This window comes from Arvicola amphibius, chromosome 9 (genome assembly GCF_903992535.2).
Source record: "Arvicola amphibius chromosome 9, mArvAmp1.2, whole genome shotgun sequence".
NCBI lineage: Eukaryota > Metazoa > Chordata > Mammalia > Rodentia > Cricetidae > Arvicola > Arvicola amphibius.
In genome coordinates, this window is record NC_052055.2 from 104,552,197 (window position 1) to 104,568,861 (window position 16,665).

Below are 16,665 nucleotides of genomic sequence, written 5' to 3' on the forward strand. Positions count from 1 at the left end.
CCAAACAGATTTTTAGTCACTGGGCTTTCTCCAGCCGGGTTTTGCCTGTGTTTTGAATTGGACTGTAGGAACGAGGACATCAGAACCAGCATGAGTTACCCCAGAAGAGGGCACTGTCACCTAAGAACTGCCTGGAAGCTGCTGAGAAGACCGTGAGGCTTCAGGAAGAGAGGCCCCCTTTCTTGCTTTATAGATTCCTCACCCCTGGTAGGCAACAGCCTCTTTCCTGTTTCCTGTCTCCTCAAGTCACTGTAGCTTCAGATAAGTCCTCCAAATACAGCAGCAGGCTCTTCCCGTTGTTTCCGTAACAGAGCCAATTTGTCCCAGTAGCATGTTTGCTAAATTACATTCGGCAATAGGTTCACAGCCTAAGAACATACACATGTAGTTTAACAGCACCCTGGCATGGGAATCTATTATTAGGCTAGTGTAATTTCAACTACTATCAATAATTTGATTTAAAAAGGTGCAGGGGGATGCGGGGGAGACACGGGACTGGGGTAGGGGGATAACAAAGAGAAGATGGCTTAACTATTAAGAGTTCTTTTTTCTATTAAGAGAACTATTAAGAGTTCTTTTGAGGTGGTGGTAGCGCTCATGTCTTTAATCCAAGAACTTGAGAGGCAGAGGCCAGGAGAGCTCTGAGTTCAAGACCAGCCTGGTCTACAGAGTGAGTTTCAGTATGGCAAAGGCTGTTATATAGAGAAATCCTGTCTCAAAAACAAAACAACAGAAAAGCATAGGTGTTCTTGCAGAAGATCGGGGGCCAATTCCCGCCACTCACATGTAGACTCACAACTGTGACTCCAGTTCCAGAGGATCTGGCACCCCCTTCTGACCTCTAAGGACACCAGGTATGCATGTGGTAAGCACAATAATTGTGTGTAAAACACTCATATGCATAAATCTAAAGAGTTTTTAAAAGTGTGCGTATGTGTGCTCATGTGATGGAAGTCTGTGTGCACCTGACACAGGTGTGCTCATGGAGATGACAGGACAACTGTGAAGTGCCCCATGACCCATTCATAACTTAAAAATAGGTCATACACTTGCGATCATTAATAAAGACAATAACATAAAAAATAATAAAACTTCATTGATTTAAAAAAATTACATTTGTTGTGGCATTATGCGCAGAGGTCAGAGGAGAGCGTTGGAGAGTCAGTTCCTTCCACTGTGAGTCCTGGGGATTGATCTCAGATCGTTGGGCTTAGGAGCCTTAACCCACTGAGCTTTCACAGACCCTGCTGAGTTTTAAAAAATGTGTCTTACTGTAAAGAAAGAGAATATAGAATGAGACACTTGACATTGTATTTACTAGTGTGTGTTTGTGTGGTAAGAGGACAAAATTTGGGAGTCGGTTCTCTCCTTCCACAGTGTAGATCGCAGGAGTTGAACTCAGGTTGTTAGACTTGGTAGCAAGTGCCTTTACCCACTGAGCCACTTCATTAGCTCATTGCATTTGATACTATGAACTAAATGTCAAAATTATAAAGCTGGTTTTTTTTTCGAGACAGGGTTCAAAATTATAAAGATTTTAACATCTGGCCTCAACTTACCCATCTTACCTCCAAAGCAAATGATGTTGATGAAGTCTACATCAACACTTAAAAGAAATTCCGTGAATTGGGGGTGATTTATAGGCCCTTAAGAAATTCAGTCTTGGGCTGGAGAGATGGCTCAGAGGTTAAGAGCATTGCCTGCTCTTCCAAAGGTCCTGAGTTCAATTCCCAGCAACCACATGGTGGCTCACAACCATCTGTAATGGGGTCTGGTGCCCTCTTCTGGCCTGCAGGCAAACACACAAACAGAATATTGTATACATAATAAATAAATAAATATTTTTAAAAAAAGAAATTCAGTCTTGGTGAGAGACTTGATGCCTTTAATAATTTTTTAAATAATTTTTCTTGATGCAATGACCCCTCATTAAGGGTGAGTTTGGGGTGGTAATTCCATGATAATCTATTTTTCAAGTTCCTCTCCTCTCATTTACCATTGCAGGGCAGGGCACCATCCAGACACATTGATAATGGAATATATTTATTACTTTGTACAAATCTACTTAGTGTGGGTTAGTGGCACTAAAAAAGGCATTTCTTAAACTGGGCCATGGTGGCGCACGCCTTTAATCCCAGCATTCGGGAGGCAGAGGCAGGCGGATCTCTAAATTTGAGACCAGCCTGGTCTACAAGAGCTAGTTCCAAGATAAGCTCCAAAGCTACAAAGAAACCCTATCTCAAAAAACCAAAACACCAAAAAAAAAAAAAATTCTTTCGTTCAGCAGTGACACTTGTCACCAACACCACTAAGAAAAAGGGAGAGTGGAGGTATAATGGCAGGCACCAGTGGGAATGTCCACATCCAAGGCTTGGGAAAACCCTTGATAAGTCTACCATTTTCCCTTCCTTCCTTTTGAGGCAGAACCTCATGCAGCTCAGGCTAGCCTCAAAGTTGGCATAGCAAAGGATTACCTATGACCTTGAACTTCTAGGGCTCCTGCTTCCACTTCACGCAGAGCTGGGGCTTGAACCCAGGACTCTCCAGTGCCAGGCAAGCACTCCACCATATGAGCTTCAATCCTCACCGCCCTCAAATTTCTTTCCATTTTCCAGTTTCTTTGATTCACTTGGCTGTAATCCAGTAGACAAGCTGATTTTAGAACTATCCTACCTCCCCCCAGGACATATTATATCTGATATAATCTCTATACATGGATTAAGAAGCTCACCCTCAGTAAATGATTTTGTTGCTATTAAATATGCTACTATATAACCAGCTTTTAACCACAGAATCTGAGTCTCACTTTTTTAAGAATGTTGAGGAAAAGGCCCTTGATTCATTCCTTTTCACCATGTTTTCCTTCCAACACAATCCTTGTACACACCCAATTTGGCAGCACATTTTGTAAAATGCCTTTTAGATCTTTGAAAACATGGCAAGTTCTCTATAAATTAAAGAGTGCCTTACTACTATAGACACAAACATTAGACATCTGCCCACTTTCCACTTGGAGGAATTTTTTTTGTCTTATTTTGTTTTCCTTTTTGGAATGAAAGTGACATTATTAGTAAACATGGCAAAAACAAAACAAAACAAAAACAAAAAACCCTGATGGCGTAGGATGTTCAGTGCAGTGGAGGAAAGACCTTGGGAGTCCAAGGTCTGCCTCTCATACAGGAGCCACGACTGGGATATATTTGACTACACAGCCATCAGGTGAGCTGCTTCTCAGCCACCACGTCTTCATATTCATCTGGATTTCACTTAGTGAAGCCGTTCTTGGAGACGTGGTGGCCGGGGGACTGAACCTGCAGGGCTTTGGCCATATGGTCCTTATTCATTCTGCAGCTTGATCGAATGAACATGATGCTCTGGGCAATGTGGACTCTGGCCATGGTGCTCTGTGACTTCCCAAAAGGACACGACACACAGTATACCTGTCTGGACCTTGGTCTGAGGATCCTATGAAACCAGAATCATGGATATTCACCAGAAATCCATCTCAAATACCCCTTAAGGCAACACATACAAGCAATGGGTTGCATACATTTCCAAGATGGTTGCTCTTTGTAGTCATTACACACATGGTCTCCAAGCTGTAGGGAATTACAGGTCTACGGACACAAGAGTTCTAGCTATCCTTAGTCAATCCCATTTGGGGCCATTTGATTACCTACAGGCAAGTTGGAAAAAAGACCCTGGGCAGTGATGGCCCAGGGAAGGATTTTTCTGGAAAATAGGCAACACATCATATCAGTTCTTTCCGATAATGCTTTAATCTCCAAGTATCTGTCCAGCCCTTTGTTCTCTGGGTTTTGTGTGAAATCCACTTAACCTGAGAATTCCACATTCCTGTAGCTGATGAGAATGGCACTATATGTATTGGAGAAACCGATTAAGGAAAATTAATGACATTTATTTAGAAAATAATAAATGATTTCATGTTTCTTTTATTGAAAAAAACACAAAAATTTCTAGTAAAAGGCACTGAAAACTGCTTTAAAATGGTAAAAAGGAAGAAAGTAATTAGAATACAATATGGTGGGGTTAATAATAGCACATATGTTCAGCTTTAGAGGATCCTTACATATCCAGTTCCTAAGAGTTCTTCAAAGTCAGTTAAAATTTTAATCCTGACAAGGTGGTTTATACCTGTGATCCCAGTACTCCAGAAGCAGAGACGGAGATTACCCATTGAAATCCAGGCCAGCCTGATCTACAGTGTAATACCACATCTGAAATAAATTTTTTGAAGTTTTTTTTTTTTTTTTTCGAGACAGGGTTTCTCTGTAGCTTCTTAGAGCCTGTCCTGGAACTAGCTCTTGTAGACCAGGCTGGTCTCGAACTCACAGAGATCCGCCTGCCTCTGCCTCCCGAGTGCTGGGATTAAAGGCGTGCGCCACTGCCACCCGGCTGAAATTTTTTAAATTAGACGTTTATAACTGCGGTTAGTTGGAGCAAGGAACTGGATGTGAGCGTTTGCCTCTTCTTTATGCTGTCACAGTTCTGCAGAAAATTCTGTCTTCTCTTAAATCCATCCAAAACGGCTGAATTATTGGATGCCAGGCTCTGGGTCCTAAAGACATTAAAGGGACAGGATTACTGTCTTCCAAAGGGACCTGGGATACCACTCAGGGCACTGCCATTTCGTGTTAGCTTGAAGCTTTATTAACACTAAGCCATACTTAACAAATCTAAGGTAGCCTTGCAAAACCAAGCCCGTTCTTCACAGGTGAAAAGCCACACAATAGCACCTCGGTTATTTGACAGGTACTTTCAAAGAAGTTTGTATTTTCTGGACATCGGTTCTTAAACCTCGCATCAAGTGTCAAACCTAGTGCCTGCTAGCCAGAAACATCTAGCTCTCTAGTGGAATCCGTTTATCAGGTATAACATCTTTCTTTTGGGAAGTCACAGGAAGGGCAAGTCAACTTTACTTTTCATATTGATGATGTTCTTGTCCTGGGGACTGTGAGCCTAGCCCTGTTTGTCTTGCTCCAGGACATCTGTTACGCCTATCCTACTGCCAAGATGTGCCCGCAGCTGCACCAGTCATTTGGTGGCAGTTTTGTTTTGTGGTGTGTGGGCTGAACTCAGGGCCCCGTGCATGCTGGGCAAGTGCTCTCTGTCTAGTTGCCCATCGCTCTGAAGCCTACACATCTTTGACAGCTGGGAAGAATCAGTGTGTGTTCTTCAGTTCAGCTTGTCTGTGTTAACTTTGTACTTCTCTTCAAATAAAGTACCAACTATGTCTTGTCCATCTGACCTTAATCCTGAGCATCACAGCATAGAGTTGACATTCAAATGCTGTTTTCCTTCTCCTTCTTAATATCAGTAATGATTATAAGCTTCTTAAGAAAACCATATCATGATCAGTTTTTAAAAAATGGCTCTCTGCTCTTGCAGAGGACCTGAATTCAATTCCAAATACCCATGTGAGACAGCCCACGAGTACCTGTCACTTAGGTTCCAGTGGATCTCAGGCTTCTAGTCTCTTGAGGGCACTCACACTCATGTGCACACACACACACACACACACACACACACACACAATGCACATAATTAAAATTAAAAAAATACAGAACAGCAAGAAGCTGGGCCAGCAAGACAGCTAAGCGTTTAAAACTGTATGCCATGAAGGCCTAATGATCTTTGTTTGCTATCCAAAACCCACATGAAAAAGCCCCAAGGCTCTCAGCCAGCCAGTGGTGGCGGTGGTGGCGCAAGCAAGCGCAGAAGGAGATAGATCTCTGACTTCGAGGTCAACCTTGTCTAAAAGTGAGTTCCAGAACAGCCAGGGCTGTTACACAGAGAAAACCTGCCTTGAACCCCACCCCCCACCAAAGCCCACAGGTCTCGACTGTAATGCCAGCAGTCCCGGGGTGAGCTGGGAAGAGGGGACAGAAGCATTGGTCAGCAGACAGTGCAGGGGCAGAAACAAAAGAGTGCCTCAAGGTGGAAGGAGAGAACGTGGCTCCCCCAGAGTAGTCCTCCTACTTCCACATGAACACTGTATATACACAGATGAACACGCATATACAAACACATATGTAAAAACTTCTTTATGGGATTGGTTAGATCAGTGGTTCTCAACTTTCCCATGCTGTGACCCTTTAATACAGTTCCTCATGTGTGGGACCCCTCCCCCCCGAACCATAAAATTATTTTCATTGCTACTTCATAACTGTAATGTTTTCTGATGGTCTTGTGAAAGGGTCATTTGACTCCCGAAGTGGTCTCTGCTCACATGTTGAGAACTAATGGGACAGATGGTTCAGCTGTTAAAAGCACTGGCTCCAGCTGGGTGGTGGTGGTGGTGGTGGCGCACTCCTTTAATCCCAGTACTTGGGAGGCAGAGGCAGGTGGATCTCTGAGATTACAAAAAGAAACCCACTGGCTCCTCTTGCAGAGGACCTGAGTTTGGTTCCCAGCACCCACACGGCAGTCAGCTCATAACCATCCAGGGATCTGCTGCTCTCCTCTGGCCTCTGTGGAAACCAGGCAACACCTGTGGTGCTCAGACATGCAGGCAAAGCACCCATACATATACATTTTTCCTTAATTAAAAAAGAGGAAATTAAGCTGGGCGGTGGTGGCGCACGCCTTTAATCCCAGTACTTGGGAGGCAGAGGCAGGCAGATCTCTTGTGAGTTCAAGACCAGCCTGGTCTACAGAGGGAGTTCCAGGACAGACTGAGCTACACAGTGAGACCCCATCTCAAATGAGTAAAGTAAGTGAGAGCAAAAAGCTGTGGGGCAGCCGGGTGCCTGCCGGGCTCATGCTCAGGCCGCTGGACACCACGCGCACACTCGGGGAACCGCAGTGCTCACTTCACTTTTCCCGTTTCATTCCGTCCAGGAGCCCAGCCCATGGGACGGTGCCGCCCACAGTCGAGATGGGAAAACCCATCTCAATTAACCTCATCTGGATAATCCCTCACAAGCGTGTCTCCTGGGTGGTGATGGTACCATCATACTCTGAGCTACACGCATCTTGGGTACATAGAAAAACTTTCTCAAAAATCTAAACATCACCCCACCTAAAACTAAATTAGCAAAACAGAAGAATAAAGAAAGACTTGGCAGAGTAATGCGGGAAGCTCACAAATTGGAAGCTACTCTGGTCAACATAAGACTTTTGCCTCAGAAATAAAAAGCAAGGGCTGGAGAACGGGCTCAGTGGTTAAGAACTCATGTTAACTCTGGCAGAGGACTAAAGTTTTGCTCTTACTGGGTGACTCAATTGCCTGTAATTCCAGCTCCAGGGGATCCAAAGCCACCTTCTGGCATCCAAAAGGGACCTGCACACACAAGCAAATACCATACACACACACACACACATATATATACTAATTAAAAAATTAAAGATATGGCCCGGCAGTGGTGGCATACATGTTTAATCCCAGCACTCAGGAGGCAGAGGCAGGCAGATCTCTGTGAGACATTCGAGGCCAGCCTGATCTACAGAGTGAGTTTCAGAACAGCCAAGACTGATTCAAGAGAAACCCTGTCTCAAAAAACCAAACAAAAACAAAACAATAAAACAAAACAATAAAACAAAACAAAAGAACAACAAAATGCAAAAAGACAAAAAAAAATTTAAAAATCTGAAAAAGCAAAACAAACTCCCAAAATAACTGTGAATGTATCGGTTGCAAGAGATCCATGATAAACTGGTGGAAAAGGACACGTGGCTGTGGATGACTTCCTGCTAAAAGAGGGACTCTGTCTGCAGGTGTTTTGTCTGCAGATTCATTTGCATTCCTAAGGAGGGCATCAGATCCCAAGGGATACAACTGTAAACAGCTGTGAGCTACCATGTATGTTCTTGGGAATTGAACCTGGGTCTCTTCTGGAAGAGCAGCCAGTGCTCTTAACTAACCACTCTGCTGTTTCTCCAGTCTGTGGCATTTTGTTAAAATACTTGTATTTATGTTGAGTATGGTGGCACGCGCCTTTAATCCCAGCACTCATGAGGCGCAAGCAGGCAGATCTCTTGAGTTTGCGGCCAGCCTGGTCTACAGAGCAAGTTCCAGGACAGCTGGGGCTACACAGAGAAACCCTGTCTCAAAAAACCAAAGAAAAAGAAAAAATAGTAGGATCCTTACAAAGTTTAAAAACTACTTTGGGGAGGATGGTAATATGGCTGCCAATAGTGATAACCTGAGTTCTGTCCACAGGAACTGCACAGTGGAAGAGAGAACCAGCTCCTTCAAGTTGGCCCCTTACCTCCACACTCTTGTTGTAGCACACAGAGTTATTTAAAACTTTTTAAGACCTAGTTTGTGTGTGTGTGTGTGTGTGTGTGTGTGTGTTTGTGTGTGTGTGTGTGTGTGTGTGTTTGTGGGGAAGGGGTTGAACCCAGGCTGGCTTTGAACCTGCTTTGCAGCCAAGGATGATCCTGAACTCCTGTTTCCACCTCTCACATGCTGGATGCTACCACACATCCCCCATCTATGCTGGAATCAAACCCCGGGCTTTGTGCTTGCCATGCAAGCATGCTACCTGCTGGGCTACAACCCCAAACACGTCTGTATCGTGTTTGTGATACGAACAATTGTTATTTAAAATAAGTGAGAAGTGGCCACATCCTTTACTTAACTCAGAGATCCAGGAGTAGAAGAGAAGAGCTCCAACTCTGAGTTCTGAAAGTACTTTGGTTTTAGCAGTTCCTTTCCTTTAGAAATAATTTCCAGTAAAATTTTGTTCCTACTGAAAAGGAACTTAATATGTTGAGTCAGGTTTCTTTAATTACGTGAGCCCTGTAGATCATCCACTCTCTAGGTCAGGCCCCACTCCCAAGAGTAGTTAGACAACACAAACTAACCTGATGGGGAAAAAGAAGAAAACTTAAGTTTGGTGGGTAGGGAGGAGAGGGTACATATGGGAGGAACTGGGGGCGGGAGGGTGAATATGATAAACGCCTTGTATGAAGCTGGAGAGATGGCTCAGCAGTTAAGAGCACTGGCTGCTCTTGCAGAGGACGTGAGTTCAATTCGCAGCACTCACGTGGTGGCTCACAACCATCCATCACTCCAGTTTCAGGGGATCTGATGCTCTCTGCTGATCTCAGTGGGCATCAGGCATGCACGTGATGCATGTACAAATAAATACACACACAGGCAAAACACTGATACACATAAAATAAATCTTTAAAAATATATAGTCTGAAATTCTAAAGATACTAGTTTTTAAAAGTGAACTCCGGCCAGGTGATGATGGAGTAAGGCCTTAATTCCAACACTTGGGAGGCAGAGGCAGGCGAATCTGTGAGTTCGAGGCCAGCCTAGTCTACAGAGCGGGTTCCAGGACAACCAGGGCTACAGAGAGAAACCCTGTCTCAAAAAACAAAAAGAGTGAACTCTGTCCTACCATATGCAACCTGATTGTAAGGTGGCACAATTATCCCCCAAGGCTGTTGACCCTGTTATACTGGTTTGTTCAGGAGTCTCAGGAGGCAGACTCTATTAACTCCCGCAGGAGCAGCTAATGTGGCACCCTTATGCAGCCTTACCTCAGGGAGTCGATCCCGCTGTCTCCGGTCATCCTGTAACTCTCTGTCCCTTCGAGGCAACCGTGCTCTCGCTGCGGCTCCTGAGTCAACACTGGCACATGCGAGGTGTTCAAAAGTTGGGATTTGTCTGGGAAAGGCTTGTCCGTTTCCTGATTCGGAGGGCTCTGTCTCCAGCCAATTGGATCCATTCCTGCATCAGCAGGAGAATCTTGCAGGATCTTTGCCCCACAACTGGTTTTCCTTGCAGTAGAGCATTTAAGTAAACTTCCACGAGCTGCTGCTGGGGCCTGGACACAGGCAGCAGTGGTCTCTCTTTCGTAGTTGAAACCAAATGGAGTCCCTGAATTTAGGCCAGGGCTATCAGTGAAATGAGGGTTTGAGCCGTCCCCTAAATTAGCAAACAAGCCAGTTTTGTACCAGTGCCCTTCAAGCGCCAGGGGCTCGAACCTATCAGCTGTGCTATCACATCCGGTCAGAGATCTCCCGGTCACTGTTGGTCTTCCCAGATGATTCCGCCTGCCTCCACCTACAGAGGTGGGTCCAGGCAGTGTGTGACAAGAGTCATCATCAGTCTCAGAGACGTCGTCTAGGTACAGTGAACTGCAGGCCCCGTCATCCACCCCGGCGTCACTCTGGCTCAAAGCTACCTCGTCCTGCTCACTATCGGATAATCCCTCATTTTCCAGATTGACAATCTTGGCCCCTGGGACAAACGCCTTCCTCGTTAGTTCTTCTGAGTCACCGTCTTGTCTTTCACGTGTCCTCAAATGGTTTGCCCCAACTGGGCAATCTAAGAGGCCCAGGGTTTGGAACTGGTGTACCGTCTTATCCACTGATGGATACAAACAGGATACGGAGTCCAGAGAAGGCAGGACCTGATGCGTTTCTTTGGTTCCCAAGAACATGTCACAGTCAGAGTAACTTTTCCTTAAGATATCAGTAATAACCCTGCTTTCCTCCTCATACACGCTGCCTCTCAACATGCTTTCCCGGAAGGAACAGCACCGAGGGTGGCGTGGCAAAACACTACATGGAGGGTAATTTCCTGAGCCACCACTGAAGTCACTGACAGGATGGACAGGTGCCTTCATCCCTTGCCTGGTTTCTGCCTCCGGGTTATCACAGCGTTGCTCCGCAAATGGCCCTTTGGCTCCAGCATCAAAGACTCCCAAAGGACCTGAAGACCCCACCCTCAGGAAAGGCTTTTTCTCTGGCCTGACAGGACTAGGTTTCAGGTCATGGCTCTTCTGAACACTGTGTCCTTTGGATACTGGGTGCCCTCGGAGACACATGCCCTGAAAAGGATTACTTATCTGTTTTTTATAAATCAAGTGGGCACTTAACATAGCTGGGTTCCCAGCATGCAACTGCTGAATTTCTTTACTGGGACTTTTCATTCTGGTAGCAGGCTGGGCTTCAGAGACCTTGGGGTGCTTTTCTAGTCCGGGCTCAAGTTCATCCCCTTGGCTCCAAGCTCTATGTCTACCCCTATGAGAACAGCCCCGCCGGCGAGGCTTGGCAAACCGGCCCTGCCTTTTCCGAATTCCCTCTTTAGGAGAACACTTATGCCTGGTCAGCGGTACATCTGTGGAAGTGCCCTGGCTATTAAACTTTTTCTGTTCTTCATATTTTTGCATTAGGACTGTGTGTTTGATTAAGTTGTCAACAGTCAGCACAGGGTTAATTCTTTTGATTATTGCATGCTCCACATGTCGGGGGATGTTGTTGGAGCTGTCTTCATCTCGGACAGGCCACTCTTCGGGCGGGAACTGCGCAGAGAAACTGCGATATTCTAGTTTGGGCTTCTCTCTTCTAGATAAGCTGCGCCACAAGAAACCAAAACCAAATTTTTTGCCTTTGTCTTTGGTGAATGGTAACGGTTTGGGGCTCATACAGATGTGGGTGTCTTCAGACGCTGAAAGTACCTGGTTCTTAGACAAAGGTGTGGGTTTCTCGAGACCTTCCTGTTTTTTTCCAGTCAGTTCTTCGGCAGACGGTAGGTCCTTAGAGTCCTGCGTGCTTGTGTCAAGGAAACACTGACACGAGGGGCAGTGGGAGACAGGGGCCTCCTTCTCCTGGGCCAGCTCTGCATAGCAATCCACGCTCACCAGATAGGTCACTGACGTGGGCTCCGAGCAGCCTTCGTCTGACAGGAGAGCTCTCTTCTTTCCCTGCGTGGCTGTCTTTGTGACAAAGTAAGTGTTCGGTGTAACTATGAAGTAGCCCTCTCCAGTGTGGTAAATCTTCCTCTCTTGAATTAGAGCCCCCAATGTGCTGTGGAGAATGTCTGGGGATGGAACCGCAATACCTAAAAAACAAACAAACAAACAAACAAAAAACAAGTGAAATCAGAATAGTAGAATGACCACATATCTGCTCAACAAACTTGGAGCTCAGTGGGCAGTGGTGGCGCATGCCTTTAATCCCAGCACTCAAGAGGCAGAGACAGGAGGATCTCTGTGAGTTCGAGGCCAGCCTAGTCTACAAGAGCTAGTTCCAGGTTAGGCTCCAAAGCTACAGAGAAACCCTGTCTCAAAAAAAAGGGGGGGGGGTGGCTGGAGAGATGGCTCAGAGGTTAAGAGCATTGTCTGCTCTTCCAAAGGTCCTGAGTTCAATTCCCAGCAACCACATGGTGGCTCACAACCATCCGTTATGGGGTCTGGTGCCCTCTTCTGGCCTGCAGGCATACACACAGACAGACTATTGTATACTAAATAAATAAATAAATAAATAAACAAACAAATAAATATTAACAAAAACCAACAACAAAAAACAAACAACAACAACAAAAAAAAAACAAAACCCAAACTTGGAGCTGATTGTATCTAATCCATGCAACTGAAATGCCAGCAGGTCAGATGCCACTGTTCAATGGTAAACAGTGCCTGTGTGCAGGCCTGACACCTGAGTTTGATCCTCGCTCCTACAAAGAGGCGAGCTGTCCTCTGGCCTCCACACATCTGTGACACTCCCACGTCTGTGCTCTCATGCATGTGCACGTACACACACACACACACACACACACACACACACACACACACATTTTCTAAATGAGAACTGAGCATGGCGACTCATCTGTAACCTTGGTGCTCAGGAGAATCATGTCAACTTCCAAGCCACCCACTGCTATATGGTGGGAACTAGGCCAGCCTGAGCTACAGTGAAACCCTATCTCAAAACAAAACTAAACAACTCAAAGAATGTGTAATCAAAGTACAAAAAAACTATGTAAGTTGGTCCCCACAGACACAGATGGCTGGGCTAAGGGTTAAAAACAAAAAACAAAAATGTGAATACCACTAGATATAAATCAACTTAAAATCTGAAGATTCAGTAGGAAAGCAATTGCCTAGCAGGCATGGGTTCGATCCCCAGCACTAAAAAATAAGAAAAGTAAACCCTGAGAAAGCTTTCATGATGAACATATATGAAAAGTTTTAAAAAGTCTCATGAGCACTACATGGAGAATGCCCAGAATGACTTCACTTATGCCATAAAGGGTAAAAGACATTAAAATGCAGTTCGTGAAGGCATGAGTAAGAGCTACAGGTTCTTTCCATCTCTGGGAAACAGACATGGGAAGGTGGAAGGTGGGAGAGATGAACTGATTAACATGTATTTACATATTGGAAAAAAATCATCCATAAAGTAAAAGAAATACCTTTATGAAATGTTGAAGCTAGGCTGGATCTGCTGCTAAGCCCAAGGACCTAGGTTCAAGTCCTGGGACCCAGTTGGTGGAAAGAGGGTCTGGCTCATTCTGCAAGTTGTCCTCTGACCTCCACATGTGTACCAGGGCATGCACGTGACACACACAAACAAATGTTGAGGTAGGGCTTTTCTTGACAGTATCCTTTATTTTTTCCTATACCAGTGATGGAGACCAGGGCTTTGCGCTTGCTAGGCTAACGTTCCATCAGAAAACTATATCCCCAGCTGTCATTTTACTTTCTATTTTGAGATAGGGTCTTACTAAGCTGCCTAGGCTGGCCTTGAACTTTGAATCCTGCCTCAGCCTAGCAAACAGCTGAGGCTGCACACCTGTGCCACTGGGTTGGGCGACTCAGTGTTGTGACAAGAGAGTCTGCAGAAAGGGGGAAGGGACACCATACCCTTTACTTATGTCGCAATTGTTTAGATAGAAACCCAACACACAGGAATGAATACAGGTGGTGAACACTGGTTACCTGGGTAACGTCTCAAGTGCTCCAAGAGTGATTCCCGTGTTACAGCCACCTGAGCTGCGTTCATATCAGCTACAGCACAGCAAAGAACTTCAGCCAAGGGCACAAACCGACACTGGGCTATGGGACTCATTTGCACTGGGAAGACATCACCTGAATTGGAGGTCAAAAACAGTGGAGGTGATAAATCTGCTATAAACCATTCGGAATTAGTGAGCATAGAACGGACTCTGCTAACATAGCCTGTGCGAGGGTAGAAACTAGAGAACTAGCCAGGCAGCGGTGGCGCACGCCTTTAATCCCAGCACTCAGGAGGCAGAGGCAGGCGGATCTGAGTTCGAGGCCAGCCTGGTCTACAAGAGCTAGTTCCAGGACAGGCTCTAAAACAGGTGCAACCCTGTCTCGGAAAAAAAAAAAATTAATTAATTTAAAAAAAAAGAAACTAGAAGCCGGGCGGTGGTGGCGCACACCTTTAATCCCAGCACTCAGGAGGCAGAGGCAGGCGGATCTCTGTGAGTTCGAGACCAGCCTGGTCTACAAGAGCTAGTTCCAGGACAGGCTCCAAAGCTACAGAGAAACCCTGTCTCGAAAAACCAAAAAAAAAAAAAAAAAAGAAAGAAAAAAAGAAACTAGAGAAGAAGGTTTACATCATGGTCTCTCTGATGCCTGCTGCGGAGGTCAAACATGCTATCCAGCAGTTCACACTGCTAAAAGCATACTTCCAGATCAGCCGGGAAGCCGTGGTACAAAGCACAGCATCATGTACAGCCCAGGTGTAGATGGATCATGCTTGCCACTAGAGCTGACAGAAACAGTATCGGCCAATGAACGACCTATTTATGTCTATGGAGTTTGTTACACCAAAGATAACCATTGATGATAGATTGGGGATGGAACCCAGTTTGTGAAGGGCTTGTCTCGCAAGGAAAAGTCCCTGGCTGCGTTCAACCCCCAACACGGCGTAAAGAGCCTGGTGGCACTCGCTTATACTCCTCTCACTTGAGACCAGAAGGGTGGAGAATGAGAAGTTCAAGGTCACCCTTAACTACAAAGTAAGCTTGAGCCCAGCAGGGCTACTTGAGACTCAATCTCAGAAACAGATGTGGATATAGCTCGGTGGTAGGGCACTTGCCTAGCATGTTCATCTCCTTAGGGCGGGCCTTAGATTCATCTTGAGGTACCTCACACTAAGAATAAACTAATCTTCTACTACCTATAATCCCACAAGTTGGGAACAGAGGCAGGAGGATCATAAATTCAAGGTCATCTTCAGCTACATTTGTGAATTTGAGATCAGGGTTGGCCACGTGAGACCTTTCTTAAAGTAAAAAAAAAAAAAAATGAAATAAAACAAAAAACAAAAAACAAAAACAAAAAAAACAGAAATAAAACTACCACTAGCTAGCAGTATTTTCCTCTTTAAAATCCATGTGCCTCTATATGAAACATGCTAGAGAGAACTTTCTAAATTGCTTTGTTTTACTCTCCTCTCAGGTGCCCTTCCTACTGCGTGCATCCAACCTTTTGATTCCCCCACCCCACCCCCGCCAGACAAAGCCGGCACATTCCCTTCACAGCTGTTGCTCAGATACACATCGCAGGTGCATAAATCATGCTTTCTGTGTGCAGGAAAGTGAAGCAAACCCTAACCTGGGAACTTCTGTTTGTGTGGGATGCCAAGGCGGCTTCCGAGCTACAGCGATGGTCTGCTTCACTTACTGCTGCTTTCTCTGGGTTTCTGCAATGCAGCGTGAAGTCTCCATGCAGAAGCTGCACAGACCCCACTGGCAGATCAGTCAGGTTTCACAGTTCCAGGAAAACCCCCACTGAAGAGCAACTAAACAACGGCACCTTTAAGAACAGGCCTGTTTGGGGCCTCCACCCCTGAGCTTGCAAAGCATTGAGCTAAAGAGAGACTGTGGACAGAGAGTATCACCACAATGCCCCTTCTGTTTACACAGGTCAGCATTCCTGGGTGTCTCAGAAATGGAAAAAGTAGTTAGGTTGAAAGACAAATATCAAAGTTAAAACAATATAGATGAGGCCATTTGTCTGATGCTTTCTACACTCCATGGATAGATAGATAGATAGATAGATAGATAGATAGATAGATAGATAGATAGATAGATGATAGATAGATAGATGATAGATAGATAGATGATATAGATAGATAGATAGATAGATAGATGATATAGATAGATAGATAGATAGATAGATAGATAGATAGATAGATAGATAGATAGATAGATAGATGATATAGATAGATAGATAGATAGATAGATAGATAGATAGATAGATAGATAGATAGATAGATAGATAGATAGATAGGTAGATACACATACATGCATACATACATACATACATACAAGACAGACTGGAAAGCATTATTTTTTAAAAAAAAGTTTTTAAAGGCAGAGTCTCAACTATGTATCACTGACTGGCCTGGAACACTATGTAAACCAAGCTGACCGAGAATTCACAAAAATCCACCTACCTCTGCCTCCCGAGTGCTGGGATTAAAGGTGTGCATAACCACTATCATCTTTTTTTGTTTGCTTGTTTTTGTTTTCCAAGACAGGGTTTCTCTGTATAATAGCTCTAGCTATCCTGGAACTCACTTCATAGACCAGGCTGCTGGCCTTGAACTCACAGAGATCAGCCTGTCTCTGCCTCCTGAGTGCTGGGATTAACTGCATGCCCCACTACCGCCTGGTGGTGGCATCATTTTTTTAAATCCCTATTGTCTCGCAAAGGAATCTGGTTGGTTGATTTGTTTTTAATTTTTATGTTATAAAGAAAGCAAAGAACAAGTTTTAAAATAATCACATCCCAAAGCTGACTTTGAGGGGAATTGTAAGGCAAAGTGCATGGATTTGTTCACGTAGATGGATGCCAACCAGCAAGTGAAGGAGGCAGCTCTTCATTCAAGGCTGACAGCGTTGAGTAAGGCAGATCCTTTGAGCTG

General features: G+C 44.9%; 1 protein-coding gene and 1 pseudogene across 1 annotated transcript in view; both read right to left on the reverse strand.

The window, feature by feature from the left end:
- Window positions 1–3,498: 3,498 nt before the first annotated feature.
- LOC119824098 lies at window positions 3,499–3,605 on the reverse strand (annotated as a pseudogene).
- An 826-nt stretch (window positions 3,606–4,431) lies between these two features.
- Stox1 (storkhead box 1) overlaps window positions 4,432–16,665 on the reverse strand; it is a 56,350-nt gene continuing 44,116 nt past the window's right edge. The window contains exons 2-4 of the mRNA XM_038344166.1: window positions 13,704–13,853; window positions 9,517–11,824; window positions 4,432–4,579 (exon numbers count right to left, since the gene is read on the reverse strand). Of these exons, the coding sequence (XP_038200094.1) occupies window positions 4,432–4,579; window positions 9,517–11,824; window positions 13,704–13,853 (2,606 nt within the window). The remainder of the gene's footprint in view (window positions 4,580–9,516; window positions 11,825–13,703; window positions 13,854–16,665) is intronic.